Source organism: Lutjanus erythropterus, chromosome 10 (assembly GCF_056507025.1).
Source record: "Lutjanus erythropterus isolate fLutEry1 chromosome 10, fLutEry1.hap2, whole genome shotgun sequence".
In the NCBI taxonomy this organism is placed as follows: domain Eukaryota; kingdom Metazoa; phylum Chordata; class Actinopteri; order Lutjaniformes; family Lutjanidae; genus Lutjanus; species Lutjanus erythropterus.
Genome location: NC_139326.1, coordinates 17774771 through 17798565, shown reverse-complemented (window position 1 = coordinate 17798565; position 23795 = coordinate 17774771). Strand labels below are relative to the sequence as shown.

Here is a 23795-nt window from a genome sequence, read left to right as displayed (position 1 = left end):
TCTTTTTGATACCAGATGACCATCAGTAAAAAGTATGAAGTATTTGGTTTAATCATGAGAGAACGGGTTTCGATGCCAACTCAAACAGGATAAACTGCTCCTGCTGATTATAGTGAAGTTCAGTGGCCACCTTCACAACTCAGTCTGGCTTTACACCCAGAATGAACCCTAAAATGCATATTCACAAGAAACTACCCAAATATTTAGCAAACTAATGTTTTTCCTCAACAGGTTTGATTGCAAAACAGTCATATTGTGGAACAGCATGCTTTACCCTTTTCTCCCTTGCGCATTTACCATTTATTTCTCCTGCATTCAAAGTATAGACAGATAATAGCTGAACACATAGCATCTTAACCTTACACTCTCGAGCAGTATGCTTACAACATGGACAGAATAATAAAGTGAGGAGGAGCAGATGGTCCCCACATATTCAAAACTGTGCCATAATTCTTTGAGCCTTGCCGGTCTCTAAGAAAAAAAAAATCTAGTCCAGGAATGTCACCAATATGATTGTCAGCACAGCAGCAGCAGACGCTGCCCATATTAGTACATTCAAATGTTTTAACATTTTGATAATATGTGGTTAGCATAGTGCCTAAATAGGAAAAGTGAAACATTTTCTCTGTGTTATTCTGTGATGGGCCACATCCACTTGTTAATATCAGTCATATGGATTAATGGATAGCATATTGTATCCCACATTCTGTTAGACACTTGGGATTATTAATATAATAATTTAATACTAGCAATTACTGCAGTATGTAGAAAGCAGAATCATCACGGACAGAGCCAATGTTCCTGATTCACTGTGTAAGTGGCTCAACCTGTGACAAGCAGCAACAGGTAGGATTTTCTCAGTGGGTACACCTGTGCCTTACCTTGAGGGCATAATCTTTACCACTGCTCATGTCCTGGGCTTCATACACAAAGGCAAATCCACCTGAAAAAAAGAGACCAACCACAATGTCATTTACACTGGCTAGTATATGCACACTTAAGCTCTTGATACATAATCAGTCTCAGACATTCAATAGTTTTGCAGAAATTGTGTGACACAGATCAGGACGTGTTGTAATACGTATACCATACACAATATTTACGTTATCGACTCACAGAGGTCACCAAAAATTATTGAGGTAATGTCTATATATCGTACTACGAAACTAATCTGCCCTTTGTGTTTACATTAGTTTTGGCTTACATAAGACTGTCCCCAACAGTTTAGCCAACATGATGCCAGAATACAAAAAACTCCCTACCATTATAAGATTTGAGGGTAGCGCCTAAGCATTTTTTTTTTCAGAGTCTCAAAGTCAAATGAACTATGCTGTGACACATTTTGCTGTCATTTCAGGTTGTGCTGCTTGTTCACATTCTAATTCCAATATCTTAATATTCTTAACAAAGAAAAGTTTGTTGCTCTTTGAAATGGTATTCTTGCATTATTACGCTACACTGACAATAATAGTCTAACTTTATCGCAATTATTTATTGGACAATATACTGTCCAACAAATAGCAGTTATTGTTGCAAGCCTAGTAACACTATCTAGCAACTGTCATGAATTAATGTCAGATTTCTATGTCTGATTGGTTCTGGTAAGATTGTCGTACATAAATGCATTATAGTGATGCCTAAAAAAGAAACCTTTACCTGTGTGGTTCTACTAGGTCCTGAAACAAAAATATTCACACTTGACAACATATTCATTTGTTGCTGCTCTGTGCCATCAATTAAGATAGCTGTTAAAAACAAAGAGGCCAAAACTAAAGGGAGCATAACCTATACACATCCAATAACTTATTTTTAACTGTTCTGAAATGTTATAAGGTGGAAATACCACCAGCATATCATACATCTCATTCCATTCCAAACTGAATTCTTTTAGTTAGTGACTAAAGAGAGCGTTAAAACCTCCAGCAACGCCCTGCTTCACACACACACACACACCCATAAAAATTTTAAAGCTGGAAGCTGCCAAGTATAACCACAGTATTATCTGCTGGCCACTGAGCAGCCACACTGAAGAAGTTGGAGCTTAACTGCCTTGCTCAAGAAAATCACAACATAAGCAAACTTTCTGTCACAAGCTAACTTCTCTAACCTTTGAGCCACTGCTGAGCCCCAGCAGACTATACACCTTTTCAATGGAGGTGTGGCTAAAACCTGAACACATGATTATGTGGGCAAAGCTGCACTAATAGTTACACAGCTATTAGAAGAATCAGTGATGCCTGGTAGGATATTTCCAGTCTTTCGCTTAAAAGCAACAGCTAGACAGGATTAACTGGACATACATACTTATAGAACAGCACCAACCACACTGACCTACTTACAATTTTACAAGTCAGTGCTAATTAAGAGGCTGCAATATAAAAACTAGGTAATTATAAATAATTCGTAATTTGTTGCAAGAATCTACAATGCCCATGATTTCTGAAAACAATCTGAAATAGTGTTGTCACGATACTGGAATTAATAATCTAATCCTTTTTTGATGCCATGGGAAAAGGCTGACTCAAAATTTAGAGCATAAAACTTTTTATTAAAAGACTAACAGAATAAGGCTGTAACATGAGAATACGTAAAGAAAATGAGACTATTGGCGAGAAGAAGGCAGCACTGTGAGAAAGTAAGAGGCGGGACTATGTGGGCACTGCAGCGGTGTCGATTTGCTGTTGAAGAGAAGAAAGCAAGAAAGTGCAGATGGTATCAGAGTATCTGTTGCATCTATTTTCTAAAGTGTTCCTGCACATGTAGTATTCTTTATACAGTTATGCAGGGTTTTAATGCAGTGTTGCCTGAGGGGTCAAAGATCTCCAGCATTCCATGACAGTTTTTGGCCTTGTTCCTTATGTGTAGCAATTTCTCTGGATTCTACAAATCTAATGAGTGTATATTTACAAAAGCATCATTTTGAACATTTAATATCTCATCTTTGTTCTGTATTCAATTGAATACAAGACGAAAATGATTTGCATATCCCTGCATTCTGTTTTTATTTATTTTACACAACAACCCAACTTTTTTGGAACTGGGGTTTTAGTTAGCAAGTCACAGTCCAAACAAGGCCATGGGGAGGTTACCATAGTGATGAGTAAATCAACTACCAGCCTTACTTTGCTCTGTGAAAAACTGAAGGAGCTTTATTTACAAATGGGTGTGTTCACTGGCTTTTGTTTTGCCAGTCTTGATTTTTTTTTACCTTCTCCGGGATTCAAACCAGCAACCTGATGATCACACAATCTCATGCCTTTAGCATGAGATAATAACACTAGTTTTACAGCATTTTGAGACAATTCCCTGAACATAATGTATTATTTACCTTGCTACAAACACTTAGCACAAAGCGTGCTCAGTTACCAATAAGTACATTCTTTACTGTCCGCTACAACAACATTTCTGTGCAATGGCAGTGACTTTGCTTTGAGAATGCACACCCTTCCCTGTGGGGATCACATGTCTTCCTCTGTTTTGTGTTGGCAGGGAAGGACTGAAACCCGAAAGACTCAATTTCCTTTGCTCCAATTACCAAACCATTCCAAGAAAAACAGAGTAAAAATGGTAAAGATCCTACTCCATTGTATGCAAACTTATTCAGTCTTGCTGGAGTACATTGTGTGCTCATGTTAAATAATTCCAGGAACACACATAAGGAATGAAGCACAGCTTTTCCACTCTAGCCCTGAATAAAGAGACCTCTCTTGTCTACTGTTTCACCTGCTCAGAAGTGGGAATAAAAGCCAGAAGAAAGGAAAGGCCAGCCAGGTGCCACTGTCCCTGAAAAGCTGTTTAGTTACATGAAGATATTAATCTCTGCTTTACTAATCTGAAGTAGACAGTGGAACTGAGCTCATGATGACAACAACCACTTGTGAAGTGACTTTTTCTTCCATCACCAGAGAGGTTTCCTAAATTTACCCAAGAGCATTATGTGGATATCCAAACAGATTCTTTGAAGTGGAGCAAACATTGAATTATAGTCGCCTATCTCCCCAAGTGTCTGGTACAGTAGACAGACACACTAGTCATGGCTCAAAAAAAAAAAAAAAAAAAAATCGAACCATCTGGTTATAGCCAGCTATTGTATTCTCTCATGAAAGATCTTGATGAGGAAGCACAACAAAGACACATTTCACACAGCAGGATGTTTGAAAAGGGCCAAAGGTTTAGTTTCCAAAGTTTTACCATCTGCTTTAGTTTTAAGTCTCCTATCATAACTGAGGATGTGCAGTCACAACACTGTGATTATACCGTTGAGCTGAATAGTACTGAATTAGAGTTGAATCTATCTACACAGTTTTAACAACAATGATTTGAATAATTAGTCAACTGTTTGTCATTTATCAAGCAAAAATGTCAACCTGGTGCTCAACTGCATGTTTTTAATATCAATATAAGTTGAATAATATTATGCTATGGGCATTTTATACTATTTTCTGGCAAATGTTATTACAATTTCAACCAATTACAAAAATAATCATTTTTGCAGCCTTACAAGTGATATTTTTTGATCTTCTGTAATGTTTTTTATACTATACATGTAACTACGTCTAAAAGAAATGCTTTGTTTTCTACACAGACATTTAGAATGCAGTTGGAACTGAGAACCTCAGAATGAGTCAGAGTATTGTGAAAAGCCAACATGGAAGTGGGTCCTGAATTACAAAGGAAAGACTGCTTCTATCAGCTTCTTTCCTTGCACTTAGAGTGATGAAACAGTCTGACTTAATTAGCCAAAAATGTCAAAGTATGGTGGACCAAAGGCACACATTACTAACTGACTTGCCAAATTCTTCAATGTCACAGTTCCTCCAACTGCATTACCTGACCTGCTATCAGTGAGTTAAGAAGACTTATCTAAAATGAGTGAAACAGCGGCCAACTTTGCCTTAAAGTTAACGTAAATGAGATTTAGCTACAATCAGTTATTTTACCTTCAATTTTTTCTGATTTGTGTCATAGGAACATGATAATAATACATGTTTAAAAAAGTGGAGCAAGTTTACTTGCTTAACGAATGAGGCCACACCATGGATGGATGGATGAGTTCAGCTCTGAGCTACTGCTCTGACCCTGCTGAAAACTGGTAACACTGAACCATAAAGTACTGGCCTGCCTGCTAATATTAAACCACAGATTTAACCACTATGAGTTGTTAAATGTGTTTGTGGTTAAATCAATCACAATTTGTGGTTCAGTCTGACTGCTCTACCAGCGACTATAGGTATTTACTAACCATGTATGGTCATATAGAAACAATGTCTTGCCACTTTGCAACAAGAATCAAGAATCCCTGTTCAGTGCCACAGAGAAGAAACCTGATCTTTGGGTTCACACATGTCCTGTAACCAGACACAGATGATTTGCTGCATATAAACAAACACAGGGTGCAATTTCAAATCCAAACTCAAACACTTCATAAAACAATGTTGCTGAAATTGCACTTCAGTGGGATTTTGCAACATGTGAGGGTGTCTGCCAAATTGTTCTTCTGTGGTTAATACCAGTCTTTGTGTATGACATATATCTAATATAGATCTCTTCAACTTGCTTTAAAAAACTAAATATGAAAAACAGTTAACTGAATTATAATTATTGCTGTTGTCCTTGCTTTGTTGTCCTTATTCTGAGCTGTAATGTCTATTCTATTCTATTCTATTCTATTCTTGTATAAGTCGACTGAGCGCAAATTCTTTACTTTGATTTACTGATGGTCCTTTGTTAGTTTTATTTGTTGCAATTACCTTGATTTTTACTGACTGTTCCTTTATTCTAGTTTTACCTGTTGTATTTGCTTGGATTTGCTTAACTGTCCTTTTGCGACTTTTATTTATTTGCTTGGAAATTGTTTTTATGATCTGTTTGTTATGAAGTCGCTGCCTTGCGTGAAGCACTTTGTAACATGGATAGAGATAGGACTGAGCCGATCCATTACCCGGCAATAGGGGCCAACTGACATATTTCAATCACTGGAAATCAAACTAACGTGTCAAACACACTTATGATCCAAAGGGCAAAGTTGTTATTACTTTTATTACTTGAAAATTGTTTGCTATGAGGGCAAAATTACAGATAAATAACAGTTTCCATAGCAACTCTATATTGAAATGTTTCACAGGGGACATATTAGCTAGTTCAGCTAGCTAGCATGCTTAGCCCCGCGAGACGTTACCAACATTTCTGGTAGAGGTTCGCCATCTCACCTTCCGCGATCACCCTCTTGATCCTCAGCTTCATGTCGCCGAGCTCAACCACCTGTCCGACGAAGTCATTCTGGTCCCGGCTGGCCGCCCCGGACGAACCGGGCCCAGCGAGGAAATCCAGAGCCGACTGGAACAGGGACATTTTCTCCAGCGGCGCCCTGCTTCACACTCACAGAGGCCGGCTCCAGAAGAGGGAATAGGCCGTCTAACTCCCAGCAAGCTCAGCAGAAAAACTATACGGCGGTTTACTCTGTTATAAAGGCTTATAAACAGCTGATATTATCCTTTCACTGGAACCAAACATCCTCTTCCTTCTGCTAAGCTGACGAGGCCGGCGGGCCGCCACCATCCACAACGCTCACTTCCGCGAAGGGTGATGACATCAGGACACGACTCGGTCATGTGACGTAGAAAAAGTTACGAAACAGAAAAGGACGCTTTGTTTTTTCAAATGTAGAGATGTTGGCATGTCGCAAGCTGGTCACGCCAACTGTGAAATTAATATGCTAAGCTTAATGGAAAAGTAGTTTGTGTATTTACAGTGAAAAATCCGAAAAATCCCAAGTATAAAACAGATTTTAACATATCTGGTGCACATTTTAGCATGGAATTTACATTTAATTTTCTTTGGACAGTGATTCCCAAAATGTTGCTCACAACCCAACAAAATTAAATGAAAAAACAGCTGAAACACAAAAAACATAAAATGCCTCCATAATAATCCTCAAAAGCCAGGCATGATGTTCACCTGCGCACGCGCACCACACACACTCAGTTCAGACAGAGTGCACGCGCACATGAACTTGCCACCAAACTACGGATCTATAGTGAGGATTTAGGCTAAAACATGGTGCAAATGACGTCTCTCAAGTCAACTTTGCATGTTGGGGCTTCAAGAGACCGATATTCTTCCGTTTCAAAACTGGTCCCTATTCACTTACATCGTTTGGGAATGAATGCATCTATATTTTGTTATCCACGGGCTGAAGGCGTCTGTCCGCTAGATGTCAGTATATGATAGATAGCGTCTCAACATCATACAGCTGTTTCCAGCAGTGGCAGTGCCACTGTGGCACTGACATGTCAATGGGTTGTAGTTCGTAATATTCAGAATAGCACTCAAACAAAAAGCTCTCATTGCATTTTTAAACAAATATGCATTTTGAATTTGAAACAACAACTGAAACAGCCATTATGAGTTTGTTACTGATACAGTCCTGAAGTGCTGTGATAGGCCAATATCAGTCAATAATTTATCAGTACCAGTATGTATTGGTATACCTCGTTTTATGAGCATCTTTTTAACACAGAGTAGGAGGAGAAAAAGTCTAAATAACAAGCATAAGTTGAGCACAATTAAACAGGACATGTCAGCGACCCATAACGTTTTTAGATAATATATTAATATGATATGACAAACAAACAAACAGATCCAACTCTGAAATGACATTTTACCATTGAGTCAACAAAGTTTTACAAAACCATGCTAAATGTATGTTGATTACATCTGTTGACTATAATCTTTTGACCAGCTACCAAAGCCATTTTGCCCCCTAAATGTGTGTGCAGCCTGTAATGTTTGTAAACAAGAACCCTGTCTATAGATTGTATATATTTCTATACATGCCTGATTATCGTGTGACTAATTCCTCTTTATTTTTCCACTGCAGGGAAAAAAGTGTCCAGTCCAGAAAGAGGATTTTTTTTCAGGCCAGGAAGACAACTTGTTCTTCAGTTTTGGTTCAAATTTTATTCCAGGGTTTTTATTCATTTTCACTTTTAAAGGAGCAATATGTAGGACTTGTGTATGAGTACTATAGTCCAAATAGTGTTAGTCTATTAAATAGACTGAAATCCAATTTAATCTGAGCCATGGTTGAAGTGTGTTGTCTCCCCCTGCTGTCCCCTCCCAAGACACAGGGAAAAAAGACTGAGAGAGTAAACAAATTAATATAATCTGAATGTGTAACTGCATTTCAAAAGATAAGTCTAAAAAATCAATATACCTCAAGAAGCGTGGCCTTCATCTGAAAATGATCTGGTGCCAATCTGCTGGCACACCTGGAGGCCGTCCACAAATCAACCCCAGCAAGACAAATACTCCGGCTCTGCGGTCAACTCTAGACTGCAGAGCCAGAGATAAATGAATGTCTCTGTGCTTAACAAGAGATATAACCAATGAATGGGCTAACGCTTCTCTCTCATTTGAAGAATGTATTCATACTTTTTTCATATTTATAAAATATTAAAGGGCTAGACTGAGGTCGTAAAAGGGCTGGATTCAGCCCATGGTTGCCAATTGAATAGGCCTGGCACAGAGATATGGTTGCACTACAGGCCACATTTACCTTATGGATTGATATAACAATGAATTATTTGTTTAAATTACAGACATTTTGATTTCAACAATGCTGTGGTGTCAGACTTTACAACATTCTTCAAATCAAAGACAAAAAGCTGAAATCTAATCTGCAGATTTACATTTCTATAACGTTTTGTGTATTAGTATGCCATCTACTGGACACATCTGTCAGGTTCATGTGTTTGATTTTGGGCTCTGGGCCACACACAGCGACCTTCAAGCAGCGTAGAAGTTATACATGTTATAGGTTTGTACCAATGTGAGGCTAGGGTTAAGCTTGTTTATTGTATACAGGCTACACTAGAAAAATCAATTGTCTTGTCTCATATAAAATAAGCTTAAAGATTTTTTTTTAGATCATACCTGTAAAAAAGAGTATGCTAGATGCCTTCATTGTGTGGAAAACAAAATGGCTTCTGGGTCATGTAGTTTACTCATTACCAGTGACTAGGTCATGATCAAGAGGTGGGTCACAGAAGATTTTATTTGAGTCACCATATAAATGAAAGACTATGGAAGAGATTCTGCAAATTAATGATTTATAACTGTGGTACAATTTTTATAAGGCATTTACAAAGGGTGTATTATGCCAGGAAAAAAACAAGAGCCAGTTAATTACACCTAAATACACTTATTTTTTCTTGCTTTTCTCACTCACTTTATCAGTTGTGCGTACAGAACCCCTGGAATGCCTGGATGAAACACTGAAACAGTTATAGTTAATATGGAAGAAATTAAATCAGAGAGTAATGTTTATTTTGGGGGATTTCATTATTGGGCTGTTAAATCCAAACAAACACAAAATTACCAATGATTTTACTGACAAAATGTACAGTACAAGTCGATATCCAACAATCACTAAGCCAAGCAGAATAACATCATGCTGTGCCACTTTAATAGACAACATATTTACAAATAATATGGATAAAAATACAGTAACTGTGTTGTTAATAAATGACATTAGTGATCATTTGCCAGTGTTTGCAATCTATGACTGTGATATTGTGAAGGATATGGATTATAATAAAATGAAATATAGGAGAGTGACATAAGTTATCCAAAGTTTTTCACCGGACTGGAAATGCGATGTATGGCGAAATTCAATGCAGGAATGACGGTATGCATGTGTCATTAACACCTTTTACGTCACAGGATTCTCAGTCAATGAGACAGAATTTCACAATGAAACAAAATGACAGACATGGCTACTGCTTATTACAAAATGTGAATTTTGGCTGGAGCACAGGAGATATGAGCTAATGTGGAGGCAGAGCCAGGATAAACAGATAAAACAGACACTTGTACAGTGATGCAAGGCTACAAGGTTCATTCAGGCCTATGTACCAACTGCAATCTTTCACACTTATAATTTCACATTCATTTAAAGTGAAAAAGATTTTTTTTTTTTTTTTTAGAATAAGTGGTAATATCCCAACCAATTTTAATTTGTGGTGGATTTTTTCCCTTTAAGACAAGCTTTGCAAGGAATTAACTATAAAACAAACTGAGTGAACTCACGTTAATTTGATCACAAATTTTCCTAAAATGGATTGACATTTTTTTTTTTTTTAATAGCTAGAGTTTGAATGTTTTTTTCTGCATAGTCTGTATTCTTTTATTGGTTGATATAATGAATTTGCTGAGAAGCTGACATCTAGGAATGAAACACCAATCAATTTTAAATCTGGTGCATAGAATCATTGTGTTGGTTATGGTGGGTTTTTTTTCTATGTATTATAGCTAAGGTATGTTCAAGAAATGTGACTTTGTAAGTTCAGTAATACATTTTAAACATTCATGGTGTAAAGCTGTCAGTCTAGTATGATAAATCTAATTGTGTGCCAAAGTGGAATAGATTGCACTTATTTGTGATTATTGTGCTGCCCTAAAAAAAAAAAATAAAAAAAAATAAAAGTATGTGTTGGGTTTGGCACATCCACTGTCAAATACATTACTCACTCACTTTTCAGACTTTATTGAAATGTACAGAAAAGGGATGATGTAGCCAAAGAATCTTTTTTTTTAACAGATTCATCATGCAGTCCCACTGTATTGGCCATTTCCACAGAATTTGGTGATTGTGTCAGCTTTGGTGGAGCCCATGAGTAATGCTAGCCGCTTCCCTTTACTTTTTACCATATGCATATTAATCTGAATCTTTCAAAATATTCCTTGTAAGTGCTTTGCCAGATTCAATTCAGCAATACATTTGATAGTAACAGCATAACAATAATAATAATAATAATCACACATACAAATAATAGTGGTATCACCATGTCCTCAGTCCTTTCCTGTTATGGCTAATGCTGTTATCAAGGTCTTAACACAGACTATTTGATAAAGGCGTGGTGAAAACATGTGTGATTAAGAGGGAATCAGAGAAAATCAGAAGATAAAGTGTGTTCCTCAGTGTTCCTCATGTCAATACATAGTTTCGGATGGACCCACATATGGATTTCAGGTTATATGAGTTCAGGTTTGAGAAATGAGGCCTCTATTTTTGCAATCTGGACTCTCGGTCCTGGACAGTTTTTACAGACGCTGATACCACATTACAAAATATGATCAGACAGGTTACAACATTTTCTCTTTTACCTTCTATTTGCCAGTGCACACAGCAGTGCAACCAAAAGACAGTAAATTTGGTCACAAATCTATCTATCTATCTATCTATCTATCTATCTATCTATCTATCTATCTATGTTCTTACACTTGGAAATGTGGTTATTTGGTTGAATTGTGAATTTTGTGTGAAAAGCAGTTGCACAGTTCTCTCCTTATCGATGAGTTTTGACAATGTGACATCAGTTTTGACCAATGCATGTTGGCAATTTAAAAAAAACTTTAATCTGGTGGATGAATAATGTGCATACAATGATGAAAACTAGACTAGATGAGACATGATATGACTAAAGTTTAAATTTTCCATCATACAATCAAACTTGAGATGACACCACCACGCAGTGAGGAGGGTCGTTCTTCCCTCTCACCGATTGGTCGCACCCCTAAAACGCTCTGACTTTCTCGCTTCCTGAATGGGTGTTTTCTTTCTTTTGAAGCCCCCTAAGCCAGTTTGTCATTGGTCAAACTGCACGTCAGTCAGACAGTGACGGTACGCCTCCAGCATAGACCCATCTATCGTCTGATGTGGAACCAGTGTACTGTGGACCAATCAAAATCCTTCATTTTGACAGGCAAGTTTCCCGCGTGCACGACAGACTCAACTATACAACTGTGATGCGCGTTCACGTGCGAGAGATGTTCAAGACTTCTACGGGATCCAAGTGTTGTCTTAATATGTGGGTTAAAAAACACACAAAATGTATAAAATGTATTTATGCATCAAAAAACTGAATGCATTTGTATCAGCAAGTGGATCTAGATTGGATTAGACACTTTTTTAAATCTCAACGGGGCAAACTCATGTAGAAATACTTCTAGTGAAATACTATTACCTCCAAAGTACAATACATGAGTAAATGACAATAGTTACATTACATTTTAATCCCCCAAATTTTTCCAATTTCCTTTGAAATTTTGGCTATTTCATATTTTTAATGAAAGAACGGCAATATAAAGTCATAACATTAAACTAATTCTAAAAAAAATTGATGTGATGCTAGGTTCTGTTCTTTTGTCTGAATACCTGTAATTCATCTTTATATGCTGGCTATTTTAAATTAAACATTGGAAATGTGAAAATATGTAACTCACCAAGTTATGATAACATTTTGGGGTGTAGGCTTTTTCGAATCAGTGGTGTCATTCAATCATCACTCAGTCAGCTCATTTGATGACAGGATTAAATTATTACTTAATCTCATGTATAAGATTAGGACTAGGGGTTACATTTTGATATTAGAATTTCTGAATGAAGACTGAGAGAAAGTTTCTCAGATATTATCATTATAGATCCGTGCAGTCATTAAATATGCTTGCAATCGTCATTGAAGAATAATCAGTCAAAACGTACAACTGTATTTCTTCTCTTGTTGTTCCAGCTTCCAAAAATAAGTGATAAAAGTTAAACTTTGAAATTCCTTCTTTTGCTGGGGGCCCCTACAACTCAGTCTAGGACCCATGTTGTTCCCTGGACCTAGTTTGAAGACCACTGGGTTACATTGTATAACAACATGTGTGACAGTGTTGAACACTCTGCGTTCTTGAACGTATCTCGTTCTTCCACGTCATGACGCCGGGGCGTGGTCTGTCAGTTTTCCCTGGCAGCCCCACGCTCGTCTTTGACAGTAAGCCTTGCTAGCTGTAGCTGTCGCTGCGCTGTTATTCCGAGGCCATTCAAACTAAGCAGCTAGCCGCCGGTGATCTGATTTAACGCGACCCTCACCTTCAGTGACAGCGAGCTTCAGCAGGGCGCTCAGCACTCGTGTTAACCAGTGTTTGACAGCCGACAAAGGGGACGAGACAAAGATGTCTAAAGACACGGAAGGGAAGAGCGAGAAAATCATGGACATGGAGAGCAAGGTGTTGTGGTACCCCGACTCCAAGAGGAACACACAGATGGACAAGTTCAGGATACAGGTCAACGGGGACTATGGACTTAATCTGGGTGAGTGGAGACAGACAGACAAGGAGACACGCAGACAGACAGACAGGCAGGCAGACAGAAAATAGGGGTGTTGGAGTGGATGAAGTCAGATTTCATTGATTTTAAGAAGCTGCACATCAGAGCTAGCTGGCTGTGTATGTTGTGTAATTCGTTACAGACAGCGTATTACCTCTAAATTAACAGGCTAAAGCTGCTTTGCAGTGCAGCGTTTCAAGTTAGCATCAGTGGTAATTTAAATACCAGGGCCTGACTGATGCTGGGTTTTCGGGCTGATACAGATATTGCACCAGTAATGAAATTCCAGTATTGATATATCAGCCAAAATGGTTTATACAAAATATAACATATATACTTAAAACACATTTTTGCAATGATTCCTCACAAGTGTTTAACATTTGTGGGGAAAAAAAATGTAAATAGTCAGGGTATTTTACAATTTAACAATAAATATTATTGTCCAAAATTATATCAGGGCACTGAAACTTACTAATTATGAATAACTATGAATAAAGAAACACAGCAAGAGCAAAAATATATGTATATATTAAACCTGAGTTGCCTAGCTGCCTATAAAGCAAACAAATAAAAACAATCTGTATTGTAGTCTGTTAACAAATCAGTATCTCACATATAGACTCATATAGCTGTGAGAGGCCAGTATTGGGCCAATGTTGGTCAACTGCTATATCTGTCAGTCTCTAAAGAAGGAAAGATGATGGTACTAAAGAGACAGTGAATCAGCACAAACACATCTCTGCAGTTGTAGACTAATAAGAATATTAATAATGGCCTCGCCACTCCTGTTCTGATAATTATTAGCTGTTTACGATGCTGCAGCTCTGGTTTGCTGTGATATTTGGATTGCTCCCAACTTCTCACTAAAAGAGACTGGAGGACCGTGTGCCTGCAGACCTGCCGGGTGATGAGAGAGAGCGGCCTATTTCAGTTGTCTCTGTGATAACCGTGTCAATTCAGTCCAACAGGGTTGTGGAGGAATGCTGCAAAACTTGGTCTGCAGGGTGTTAAATGAATAGAGAGACAGAGAGAGTTACGTAATACGAGAGAGATGGGAGGGAGAGTGTAGACGGCTAAAGCAGATGTGTGTGTGTGTGTGTGTTTCTGTGTGTGAAAAGGAAAAAATAATAAAAAATGGTAGAAATAGTGTTGAACATCTGTGTTATTATACCCTTATTTCCTTATTGATTCTTACAGTACGGATTGGCTTGATAGGATATCAAAGCAGCTGATGGAGAGGATACCTTTTCTTTACAATCAATGGCTCTCACAAAATTGTTTTTTTTTTTTTTTTTACTTTTGAAATCCTGCATTTTTTTGTGTGATGAAAATTCATCTAAGCCTGTAAGTTCATACAGACTGTGGGAAAACTGACGCTCTGACAGAATCCAACTGAGATTCGCTTTTGAGATTTTTGCATTAATCGTTAAATAATGTGAAGAGACTATCAGATATGTTTATCTCAAGATTGCAGAACAGAGATTTGTAGGACTTTTCTTTTGCTTTCAGTTTATTTGATGATTATTAGTGGAACATGACAGGTGCCTGTAGGCTGATTTCAAACCATGATGTCGCAAGTAACCAGTTTGCCTTGTTTTGCTTTAATGGTACTTATACTAATGTCTGATCTTTTCTTGTCTTATGTAGTCAACTATTGCAACTTTACATTCTGTGTCTGAGCTGATAGTCACACCAGTATGTTAATATTTCTCTAACCAATCTGTAATAATCACTGACTTCCTGTTCTTTAGCCAACTACAATGACCTGTACCAGTGGTCGGTAGACAGCTACTCAGAGTTCTGGGGAGAGGTGTGGCGCTTCTGTGGAGTCGTCAGCTCCAAACCATATGAAGAGGTGAGTCAGACGTTAGCTGGCTGTTTGTCACCTGACAATTATAAAAACAAAATTAAATTTTGAGAATATAACAGTGCCGGTAGATGAGTTGTTTTAGGGGTCTGCAGTGGCTGGCACAGGAGAAAAACTCACTGTAAAGATTCAGTGAATCACCAGCATTTCACTTTCTGTTCGACTTCTCTTTTGTATGGTGGTCATTTCCAGTGTCTGAAGTAGAAGATTAACCTGATTTAATTCCTCAAACATACAAAACCACCACTGTAAAATCTTTCTCATTGTGCCAATAAATATCTTGTTGTTACTGGGCCTCATTCATTAAGCACATAATTTATTTTCTAAATTCAACATTTATCACCACATTTCCAAACACAATAGAAAGCGCTATATTGATTTTGAGTAGGGATGGTTACCATTACTGGATTTTATTGATACTGATATTGATAAGATACTGCTCATGGCATGGAAATCTTCCACAGTTGAATTATTATTACTTTTCACAGAAGTAACATGTTGAATTATTTCTTGAGTTATTGCATTTAGCTGCATTTTCATTAAATTTCATAAAGTGAGCCCACACTTTTGAATTTTTTTCCCTGTCAGCTGTTTCTGTAATGTTACATTAATACTGATTGCAGTATCATTTGTCCAGGACTGATCAGTCAGGTACTGGTATATGTTTAGTGCCGGTTCTCGATACCCATCCTTAATTTTGGCTGATGTTTAAAGATGGCACATGGTGTAAAATATTTCACCATTCTTGACACACACAGTTCTCATGATTTGCAGCACAGATTTAATTTGTGTTGCAACATATCCATCGTTGAGCTTTCTGGAATGATTTATTGTCAAGAGGTGGAATTCTTTCCAGTCAGAAAGAGCACAGTGTCTCAATGGGTCATGTATTCTGTAATGTCCCGTTGTCCTCCTTCTGTGTCCTGAAAGCCAAATCTCATGCACACAGAGATTTAACATAAAAATAACAAGAAATAATGAACAAGGCCCATTGTTTCCTAAATCTTGTTTCCTAAATATGATGAAATAACTTAATTATTGAGCCCTGACTCAGTTAACAGTCTTCCTCAGCCATTATTTTCTGTGGAAAAGGAGTTGTCTGATATGATTCATGTTACAAGAGTAGATACATCTAAAATTCTTAAGCTTACAATGTAATTTCTAACCAGTTTAGCTTGTTTGTTGACATTAAATTTGTGCATATTTGATCAAAGCTAGTGTTGGACACTGTGCGATCAAACCAGTTGGCAGACGGATTTCACTGAATCATCTTAATTTGTGTGTTAATTTTATTTACTGTCTGGCCTCTTAGTCTTGTTGCTTAGTTCCAGGATGTAGCCACTTAGTTTCAGTAATAAATGGTATCTGAGATTAAGTCACTGTGCTGTGTTGTCGACACACACCTTGTGTACACATGGATCACATGTTCCACGTTACTTTGGCCACATGTTCTTGTTTTAGTCATAGATTATTTCAATCATCTGGTTTGCAGTCCCAGCAGATATTGGACAAGAAACAGATGGACAAGTAACCAGTCAGTCAAACATAATACACTGTCAGCTTTTACAGCGGTAGATGAATATGCTTGATAAGTGTGTAATACAGTGGCTTTCACTTTTTAGTGCTTTTATCTCTTAGTCCCGTTTGTGGTCTCCAATGCAGAGATCTCTCTGATCAGTCATATCTTTTTTATTTACTGTTTGCATTCCATTTTATTTCATTTCATTGTACAGTATTGGATGCTTTCCACTTAATCTATACCCAGAATTTTAGCATTTTTGGTCTAGTTGATGAGAAAGTAAGAAACAAATTCAGTGCGAGGCTTAGTCCTGTGCCAGCATGAGCACCAAAGCTTTGAAATGCGTGGTATTTCTCAATCACAATGCGGTGTCTCTCCTGTGTGTGTTCTTGGTGTGTGTTTTATGGGTGTATTCCAGGTTGTGGATGTATCCAAACGGATCTCAGATGTTCCCGAGTGGTTTAAGGGAGCGCGGCTCAACTACGCTGAGAACCTGCTCAAACATGCAGACCAGGATAAAGTCGCTCTCTATGCTGCAAGTAAGTATATGATGCTGATTAAAAAGCTATGTAATATACAGCAACATGTGTGACACAGTGTTGCCCCTTGAATGTTGGCTTTATTGATCTCCTTTAGGAATTAAACCCCTAACCCTGGCAGTTTTAATTCAGTTTTTAATTCACACGTGCTGATTCTTAAAATCACACAACACAGCTTTCATTTTCTGTTTTATTCTCCCTCATAAAACACACCTTAACAAACTCAAATCATGCATTGCCAGTTCTGTTTCAGCAGTACTTGTTTTGTTTTTGTGCTTTTCCCAAGGGTGAATTTTAACAAGGTGTGGTTTCTCCCTATATATGTTAGAGATTTGGGTTTTTTTTGCTCCGTAGTTGCACAGATTGTTTTTACTCACTGTTTTGTTCCATCAGTCTGAAGACAATGGGAAGAACTATACACTGTTTTGCTGACATATTTATTTGATAATGATGTTTCAGTCTATCCGATCTTCATCAGCTATGTGAACAGCGTGAAATATACAAACATAGAAGCTGCCTCAATTTTCCATCACCCAATCAGAGGACTGCTGAGACTGACGATGGCCATACAAAATCGTGATTTTTGACAAAATGACAAAATAAATTTTAAATATCCACGTAACCCTAAATCCCCCATAAGTCAAAAAATGGGGAAAAGTATCATCATCTGTCATCATAAATATCATCCTACACCCAGTACACTTCCAGTACAACATATCAATGTTTGAATAAATATATAAAATGTCAATACATTACTGAATTATTGCATAAACATCCAAATAGTTTAAAGGATAAATCTTTACCATCATAAATCATTAAATATGTCATCAGATATCAAGAAAACGTAATGTTCTGTACTCACTTCTCTGACATCAACGCTGCAGCTGTGGCGTTCCCTCTTGAAATTTCTATTTCAGGATGGAATAACTGTTTGTTTGTTTGCCTGGTTCATGTTAATTAGACTTCAAAGTAAAATCAAATGTTTGCCAAATAAGTGTCTATTTATGAGTCATAACAAATCATTAATAATCTTGTAGTAGGAGTAGATTTTTATGATTGTTGAATTGAGCAATATGTTAATGGAGACTTACAGGCAGAAGTCAGACAGTCACTGAACTCAAAGTGTGTATTTTTTTGGAGCAGTGGGCTTTTTGTTTTCAAGATAATGGGCTTAACTGTACATTGACAGACAACTAACAGTTATAAGCAGCTGATGAACTTTCTTTGGGGGACTTTGAATTTACGTACGTCCTGAGCTCCTGCAGCCTGCAGAGCTTTCCCAAGTCAGGGGTTGAGGGGATGGGAGAAACAATTCACTTCAACCATAGATCATATATTAAATAGGATTTTAACCTATTTAATATGAGGTCTAAGGCTCCAACTCACTATTAGGACTGCAGTACTCATTTTTGCATGCACAATCACAACATTTTGCTCCATTATATAGTAAAAAGGTATTCTAGAGGCAAGGGATAGGATACAGTGACTTGCTCAATCAGTGTACATTCTTCAAAACATTGTGGATAGACACGTTAATCAAGGCTTTGCAGAAAAGAGAAAATTAATTCATGACATTTAGTTACTGCGTGCATTAAAAGCATTCCCTGTGACTGGCCTTTTACAAAAAAAAATATTCAAATCAGACAGAAATGTATAACATTACATAAAGTAAACGTTCATTTTTCTTTTTTTTTCAATATTTGCAAATGAACTAACCAGAGAGAAAGTTAAGAAGAAGGAGCTGAGGGTTCATTCGAGTACAGAATCGATGCAGCGGTGAGCGCAAGGCTGCCCACGTCACGTTGTTATTAGATTAACCACCGCTCCCTGCTCTATCTCTCAGGACTGTCACATACTAATGGATCAGCCCGTCTTTATTACCCCATCTGTGTCTACGTGAAGGAGAGCGGGCTTTTGTACACTCATGTGCACGTACACATCCACACAACCTTCCTCAGGAGCTGTAATTTAATTATGAGAAGGCCCATTGGTTACAATTCTGTGCTGCCTCTGTGAATGTCAGTAAACTATTACTTAGAGAGACAAGAGGTCTATTCCTGTCTGTTGCTCTGTCCTGCCACACCATCCATCTCTATTTATGTCTTCATCTCTGTGTGCCTGGTTTTCTTCTTCTTAGATTTGGATGTCACAGGTTTTATTGAAGCTTTTGTCAACCTGTAAATAATTCACAATGTGCTGCACAAAACCTAAAATTAACCAATTAGGATATATCCAGGTATCCTTAGTTTTCAGAGTAAATTTTGGTGGAAATGTATGTATATTCAGAGCTCTGTTTCAGTGCACATATCTCACTTTCTCTTTGTGTCTCTGTCTTCCAGCGGAGGCAAATGAGGAGATTGTGAAGGTGACGTTTGGGGAGCTGAGGAGGGATGTGGCGTTGTTTGCTGCAGCCATGAGGAAGATGGGCGTCCAGACTGGGGACAGGGTTGTAGGTGAGTCTCGAATTTATTTCTCACGGTAGGAAAAACAAGAGAATGTGGAAAAATGGCATTTTTTTTTATAACTGTCAGCCAAGTGAGAGTTGGTAACCTGACAAATTAGTCGATACAGTAGATAGATTCATTGCTCTCCTTCTGACTTATTTATCAACAAATCTCCTTCATCCTCTTCCTTCCTCTCACCTCTTCCTTCTTTCATATTTGACACTTGTTGCAGCATGAGTCAGAAAGGGGCTCTTTTGCCTCAGCTCTGCATGTTCGTTTGTGTTTGTGCTCATTAGTAAGGAGGGCTGAATGTCTTGGTACAAGTTGCAGCTCTCTCTGAAAGTCATCATTTATTTTTTTTTTTAAAGTTCATATTTGTACAGGGAGGAATGGCTGAGTGTGCATGTTCCTCTGCACCGCCCCACTGCACAGTACATTCATTCAGATCTACACAGTTATACCTGCAAACTGAACAGTATGAACTGTCACTGGACAGCTGTTGGAATTGCTCAGCTATCTGGGGTTTAGTTACTTCAGGACTGTCAAACAAAAGCACCTCAAACTTCTTAATTGATCCATTTGTTGACCAGAAAAAAATATGTTTGCTGAGAGGTTTTCACATCTCAAAATCTCAAAAACACACACATACATGATATTGCAGTCTGATTACCATTCAGCCATGTTCATGGATGTAAACTGCATTTATCTTACATTTTGTACTGCAGACAGTTTTTTCTTCAGTATCAATCAATAACCAAATTATGATTATATAATAACTATCTCTCACCTACTTAACCAGTCATTTTAGTGACTTATGTCTTTATTTGATTATTCATAAAACAGTTAAGCACCAGGAAGTATCATAATAGTCCAGCAAGCCTTCAGTTATAGGGGGGAGTTCATGCAATGCTTTGGCAGTGTTTTTCTTAAAATGGCTCTGAGATACAACAGAGTCTTACAGTATCTGTATCATTCTCAGTTTTGTGCCACATTTCCAGTTGTGACACTGCTGTGTGTATTGAGCTGTTTGTGTTTGTGTCAGTGTCAGGGGCTTCAGTTACACAGGGGTTGTCAAATAATATCATTTAAGATGTCTAAAACCTCTGTTTTCTGTTTGCTGTACTGCCTTTCCAAAGAACTTTGACTCATAAATTTGGCAAAAACAAAACACAGGTATGAAAGGTTGAAAATCTGTGCAAACACAAGTGTATAAAGGACATTCTGGCCTCTGTCAGTAATTGCCGCAGTTTTAATTCAGCCCTTACAAAATGGTAGCCCTACGTCTATTTGAGGATGACTTTAAGTGTTCGTGAAAATGACGGTCATGCTGTGGGTAACTGAAGCCAGGGGGCCTATGAAAAGTTCTCACATTGATTCCTTTCCACAGACTATTTGATTGGCCGATTACATTTAAATCACAGTTACTCTGATGTTTTTATTAGGCCTATTTTACATTTTCGATTAATTATATTTACAGAATCCATATTTTATTTTATGTAGGCTAGTTAAACTAGTTAAACACATTTGTGTGTGTTTTATGGATATTCTGTTGACATGGTACAAATATTTTTCACGTGTAAATAATCTTTCTTTACATTTCTCTTGTGTTTCTTTCACATAACTAAGTAGAAGTATAAAAAAACAATAAACTCTGTCAAATTTCAAGGGACATACATTATGGGGATCCCTCATACTTTCTATTTTTTAAGGGGTCCTTGGCTACAAAAAACATTAGGAACCTCTGTTCTAACATAATAAGTAAAAATGAAATCTCTAAAAATCAAATAACCTAAATTACCTGGGCCTCATATGTTCATAAAATTTCCTGCTTTTATTTTGAAGAAGCAATGTACATGGCTGCTGTTCATGAGCTCGAATCGAGCTACTCGCTCCAGGAATGACCAGGGTTTGTATGAAAGTTAAGTGTGTGTCTGCTCAGAGGAAAGATGGATATTGCGGGGATATAGTGGGGAAATCCATTAGCTAAATGACTTAAAGCTGTGTGGGAATCTCATTAGAAAGACTGAGGGATGGAGGGAGGGACAGAAAGAGAGAGGGAGCTAGAAAAACACAGAGTATCTACAGCTACTTCATGCCTCCTTACTCGCTTCTCTCCATTTCTTTCCTCACATATCTAGACACAAATCTGTGTGTGTGATTGAACGTGTGTGCTCACCTTTGTGTGCTAGAGACAGAGATGTCCTTGTCCCCAGGTTGTAAGTAAAATGTCTTGTCAGTGTCTGTAATCCAGGAGATATATAAGCACTTAGCTGATGAAGCCAACCAAGCTTTATAGCAGGACATGAGCCAACCCAACCCAACACACACACACACACATACACACACACACACACACACACACACACACACACACACCACAACGTCACCCTCCACCCTATTATAAAGCTTATATCCTGCCTTTAGACCCACTGTTCACACACTGGGGATACATATTCTTGTAATTATGTATCACTAAAAACAGACACTGCGCAATCACTTTATCTTGTGTTGACTAATACAAATGTGGAGTCAGTAATATAAAACAAAAATATAGCAGCATTGGTACCTAAAATAATATGCAACAACAAACAAATTAAAATAGTTTAATTGATTTAAAAAAAATGCAGCCTAACAAAATGAGCTGAAATGAAAGAAATCTGTTAACCAGCAGGACACATTTTGCTGCGTCACACACTTCTTGGCTCTTAGTGGGGAATGGGAAACTACTCACTCACACTACATGGAATATATGACATATGTTCGCCTGTTTAGGATGACTGTTACTCCAACTGTGGCCATGCTGGCAGGAAAACAACATGGCGTTAAGAGCAAAGCATGAAAGAAACTTAAGTTCAGAGTGTTAATCTTTATTGTAAAGTTTAAGGTAGTTGACAGTCAGGAGCATTTGGAAACATTTTTTAAACCTGTTTGACCTCTAGAGGTTGTCCTGGCAAGAACATGAGGTTCCTTACTGACATTAAAAAGAAAAAAAACTCAAGTGACTCCACCCACAGTTTTTCATTGGCTAAGATAAAAAACACCATCCTCTCACATTATACTTGGACATCTGGCTCTACAACACTATGCCACCGAGAGCTGTACTATGAGGGAGGCTCAACACAGCCAGGCTGTCTTTGCATGAGCTGGCTCAACAAAACCATAAACCCTGGTCAGCGATAACGAGTAACAAGTATCACGGTGGTTATCAGCTTTCTTTGTTAACTCAGGCCGCCTTCAGACTCTTTTTTTCACATACCAGCTGCTCACTTCAGTCAAGATAAACAGGTTGTTAAAATTGAGAGTTCTGAAGAACATAGAAAGATAATCATTACAGCAAAAAGCAACGCTGGTGCTGCAAATAAGATAAGAGGAATGCTGGTGGAAAATTACTGATCGACTTAATGAACTCTTAATGCCTTCTGTTTATTTCTAATGTGACAATTTCACAATGAGGATCTAAACTTTATAAAGCAGATTTAAACGTGATGCTGTCGTCTCACGCTGCCCCATGTTAAAGGAGATGTGGAAATCCCTTTAGTTTTTTGCCAAATCAAAGTTTTAATTTATGTTGGCTTCAGATTCATCTTAAAGGTATCTTGTGGAGTTTTTGCAACGGAGCAATGTTTGTACACGTTCAGGTCCCTGCTTTGTTTGTATCATGACCATGCACAATGATGCATGACATGCACGTGGGGGGTGATGGGGCTCATTTCACGTCCTGACGTTGGTTTCATCCTGTTTCGCTGGTCAACAGTGGGTGGTGGTAATGTGTCAACAAACATGCGCCCACAACTGTTGGTTTGGTGAGTAACACTGAACGTAAACATAACTTTGTTTGTTTTACGAGGCAACTCGTAATCGAATGGAAGCGCAGTCCAGGAAGGATTCATTTCACTCAAATTTTCTCAGCTGATTTCAAACCGTTGGTCACGTTCTTGTTTTTCTAACTATTATCCACTTGCTGCTCAACTCACATGGCTAAAACCAGGATTTTAATGAGAGTAATTTCTTCTTGTATCTTGTGGCACTTTTTGAGTTGTTGAAATCAGAATCTGTCTCATAAATTGTTAATCATGTCAAGTGAATGTGATTTATACAGGACCAAATCATAACAGAAGTTATCTCAGGATGCTTTTCATAGCAAGCATCGACATGTTAGAACAACAGCACAGGGAAGTAGCTTTTTAACATGAAGTGGTGAAGAAGTAGTGCATGAACAAACTGACAGGAACACCATCGGTTGCTTCAGTGTTGCTACAACATAGGAAGACAG

General features: G+C 37.8%; 2 protein-coding genes across 2 annotated transcripts in view; one reads left to right on the top strand and one right to left on the bottom strand.

Moving 5' to 3' along the window:
* The window catches only part of gak (cyclin G associated kinase), a 30138-nt gene extending 23557 nt beyond the window's left edge, over window positions 1-6581 (bottom strand). Inside the window, exons 1-2 of the mRNA XM_084728451.1 lie at window positions 6210-6581; window positions 882-943 (exon numbers count right to left, since the gene is read on the bottom strand). Coding sequence (XP_084584577.1) covers window positions 882-943; window positions 6210-6351 — 204 coding nt within the window. The 5' untranslated portion in view covers window positions 6352-6581. The remainder of the gene's footprint in view (window positions 1-881; window positions 944-6209) is intronic.
* A 6219-nt stretch (window positions 6582-12800) lies between these two features.
* Window positions 12801-23795, top strand: part of aacs (acetoacetyl-CoA synthetase) — a 67792-nt gene continuing 56797 nt past the window's right edge. Inside the window, exons 1-4 of the mRNA XM_084728449.1 lie at window positions 12801-13138; window positions 14905-15008; window positions 16958-17078; window positions 19418-19531. Coding sequence (XP_084584575.1) covers window positions 13000-13138; window positions 14905-15008; window positions 16958-17078; window positions 19418-19531 — 478 coding nt within the window. The 5' untranslated portion in view covers window positions 12801-12999. The remainder of the gene's footprint in view (window positions 13139-14904; window positions 15009-16957; window positions 17079-19417; window positions 19532-23795) is intronic.